This window comes from Phaseolus vulgaris, chromosome 9, assembly GCF_000499845.2.
Source record: "Phaseolus vulgaris cultivar G19833 chromosome 9, P. vulgaris v2.0, whole genome shotgun sequence".
NCBI classification, from domain to species: Eukaryota; Viridiplantae; Streptophyta; class Magnoliopsida; order Fabales; family Fabaceae; genus Phaseolus; species Phaseolus vulgaris.
The window spans coordinates 15,002,091-15,005,604 of NC_023751.2; the positions used below are offsets into that span (position 1 = coordinate 15,002,091).

The window sequence follows — 3,514 nt, forward strand, 5'->3', positions numbered from 1 at the left end:
CATCATCTATCATGCTTATATTTTTCACTCATATATCTCAATCACTACTGTTAAATCGAATCTTGAGTAATATCCAGAAATTGGAAGGTTTCTGCATTTTCCCCAGGGTTTTCTTTTGTGGACATATTAGGTTACCAGAATGACGAACAACAAGGAGCAGAAGGACGTTGTGATCGATATTAGGAAGAAGCTGGAGGGGGTAGGGCCAGCAGTAACTGAAGGGTGTAGCATATACAGAGTGCCCTTTGATATCCGCAAACACAATGAAGATGCATACACCCCAAAGATTGTTTCTATAGGCCCTCTTCACCACAACACCCATCCTCGCCTTCAAAGCATGGAAAGACACAAACTTATTTATTGCAAGGCATTTCTTGAACGAACCAAAACAAGTTTGGACAACTGGATCCGCTACATAGAAGAGATAGAGCCTGATTTTCGCCGCTGTTATTCAGACACCCTTGAGTTCAGGAAGGAGGAACTGGTCCAAATAATCTTGGTGGATTCTGGTTTTATATTTGAGCTTTTCTGGAAAGGCTATCATGAAGAGATAGAGAAGGGCACCTTTCTTTCAATTCCCTTGATAGAGGACACTATAGCAGTAGATTTGTTGTTATTTGAGAACCAGCTTCCATTTTATGTTCTTAACCATCTTTTCACTCAATCTTTCACCACTACCTCTTCTGATGGTAACAATGACATTCCTTCATTTTCTGAACTTACATTTAAATATTTTGGCTTTTACAACAGTCCTAACTTGAGTTTCCGTGATGATAGTATTAGCATAAGTCACTTCACGGATCTAGTTAGAACTTTCCACTTGCAACATCCTCCAGAGAGACGACCAGAAAGGACTTTTGACTTACTGAAACATGTTCATACTGCTAGTGAATTGTCAGAAGCAGGGGTGAAATTTAAGGTTCTTGAAAGTGACTGTTTGCTAGACTTGAAATTTTCAGGAGGGGTTCTTCAAATGCCGCAGTTGAAAGTGGAAGACCGCACTGAAGTTTTGTTTCGGAATATGGTGGCTCTGGAGCAGTGTCACTATCCTCATGAATCCTTCATTACAGACTACGTTGTTATTTTGGACTTCCTTATAAACACCAGCAGAGATGTGGAGACACTGGTCCAACAGAAAGTACTGGTGAATTGGACAGGGGACACTGAAACTGTGGTTAATCTCTTCAATAGTCTTGCCAAAAATATTTCACAGTCAGACATCAATTGTAACTACTACACCCTCAGCGAGGACTTGAGCCATTTTTATGATAATATCTGTAATAAGTTGAAGTCCACTCTGAGACGTGATTATTGTAACAGTCCTTGGCAAACTGCTGCTACCACTGCTGCAATTGTTCTCCTTATTCTCTCTGTCATTCAAACAGTTTGTTCTGTTTTGAGTGTACTACCACAGAAATAAATTTATGCCTCCCCTCCCCTGGAAGACCTGGTAAATTCAGTTACTGTTGCATGCTAATTGTTGTGAGTTTTATTTATTATCATTTCAATTTCTCCTGTTTCCATTTATTTGTCTGGAGATGTTTCAATGGTTTCCTCAATTTGAGTGTTGTAACTGATTATTCTTATGATTGCTTAGTGATGCTCTTAAAGTATATTATGCAGAACATGATATAATCTGATGTAATTAATCTCAATCGGACTCCAGAGTTCTGATATAGTTAATTTAATTTCATTCTTGAGTGCTGATAAATTGATAACCTCCACCAAATAACAACTTGAAAAGCTAAATAATTTTGTTGAAATGTAAACTTTAATGAAGAGATCTGCAATATCAAATTAACATTTTTCTTTGGTGGTTTGTTTCCTCTGCAACCCACTGTGTCTTATATTTTATGGCTTTGTGTCATTCATAAAATAAATTTTCAACCTCTTATCACGTCATGAGAAAACATCCAACGAAGTACATTATTATATATAGAATATCGTCAAAATACTTCTGAGTTCAAATCTATTACATCCAATTCCAATAATAATTATTTAGTTATGCAAGTAAATTTTAAATAACCATTTTTCTATCTGTCGAAAATTACATACAGTATATAAAGCATGGGTTACGTGTGGATTTTTATATACAAATTTCGAACGGAGTGCTGCATTAACTGAGAAAAAAAGTCAGGTGGGAATCCTTCAATTTTTTTACTTTGCTTCAAACTCACGGTAGTGAAATATTATTATCAGCTTTACTGCGCCAGAAATGAATATGCCTTTTTCTCATGACAAAAAAAGATAGGGATTCATCACATATTTTCAGAAACTGTTTTCTTTTTCTTTTTCTTGTTTCATTATACTGTAAGATTGTGGGAGCTGTTTCTTCCATTATTGTCGGTGCAATGCAACAGTAGTTGTATTTGGTGATGGTCATTATTTTTCAAAGGAAGCTATTCAGGTACTTTTCCACTGTCCATTTTGTTGCTTTTAGTGTAGTCTTCTTGGTATCTGAAGTATTTGGTTTATCAAATTACTTTATAAGTGCTGGCAAAATGGTAACATTTCTTTGGAAAACTTCTAATTTGCGTTGCTTTGAAGCCTTACAATTTTTTTCGATGAAATTGAGATTTTTTTTCTTTCGGTTTAATTCGATTTGTTCTACATCTAACCTAGGCAGGCATTTGGACTAATCTGACTTCACCACTTCTGGTCTTTTGGATATAATTTATGATTTCGGCCTTGAAATATACTAGTTTTTTTAATTAAACAAATGAAAGTGTACAGGTTCGGATCTTATGATAACAAGGAGATAGAAATCAAAATATCATTTTCCAGCTTCAAAGTTTTATACTCTGGAAAAGACTTATTTTGTTTCTTTAACTCAGTACACCATTGGTTCAATAACTCTCGACTTACGACTTTATTATATGGGAGGACACAGAGTGGATATTGGTTTCATGCTAAAGAACATATTTGTCTTCTAGTGTCAATATTGTTCTTGCACATCGCTAATGATCTTAATGAATCTGCAGATTATAACTAAATGTCAGCAGCAAATGGTGTAAGACGTGTTTGAATTGGTCAAAATGGATTGCTTTCAACTCCTGCTGTATCCGCTGTCATACGTGAAAGAGTTGGAGCTGATGTGAGTAATGTTTTCTACAGTTTGGTTCTCATTATTATGGTTCTTTGAATATGGTACATGATATTCATAGTGGAAGAACATCTGGTAACAAATTTTTTCTGCTGAATTAAAGTAAAAATAGTGGTTAAATTTTGTTTTCTATACAGGATCCAAGGCAACAGATGCATTTATACTGACAGCAAGTCACAATCTCGGTGGTCCTGATGAGGTGAGAATTACTTTGTGTCACTTTAATTATTTCTGGATGAGATAAATTATATTAATGAGTATGATTATATCCAGTATAGTAATTTAATGTGTGGATCTCTCTCCCGTTCTATTTCAGAAATATGAACTAATATTACTGACATTTAGCCTGTAGCTTGGCCACTTGATTTGTTTGAGGTTGACTTACATTGGCTGAGATCAATATAATTTATG

At 35.3% G+C, this 3,514-nt stretch overlaps 1 protein-coding gene across 1 annotated transcript; it reads left to right on the top strand.

The window, feature by feature from the left end:
- Positions 1-1,652, top strand: LOC137822935 (UPF0481 protein At3g47200-like). The gene has a single exon (XM_068627961.1). It carries the CDS (start codon positions 140-142, stop codon positions 1,418-1,420), a length of 1,281 nt encoding a protein of 426 aa, XP_068484062.1. The 5' UTR covers positions 1-139; the 3' UTR covers positions 1,421-1,652.
- The last annotated feature ends 1,862 nt before the right edge of the window (positions 1,653-3,514 follow it).

Bases quoted from the DNA above. Each gene is read 5' to 3' on its own strand.
- LOC137822935 (XM_068627961.1), top strand. From the start codon at position 140: ATGACGAACAACAAGGAGCAGAAGGACGTTGTGATCGATATTAGGAAG.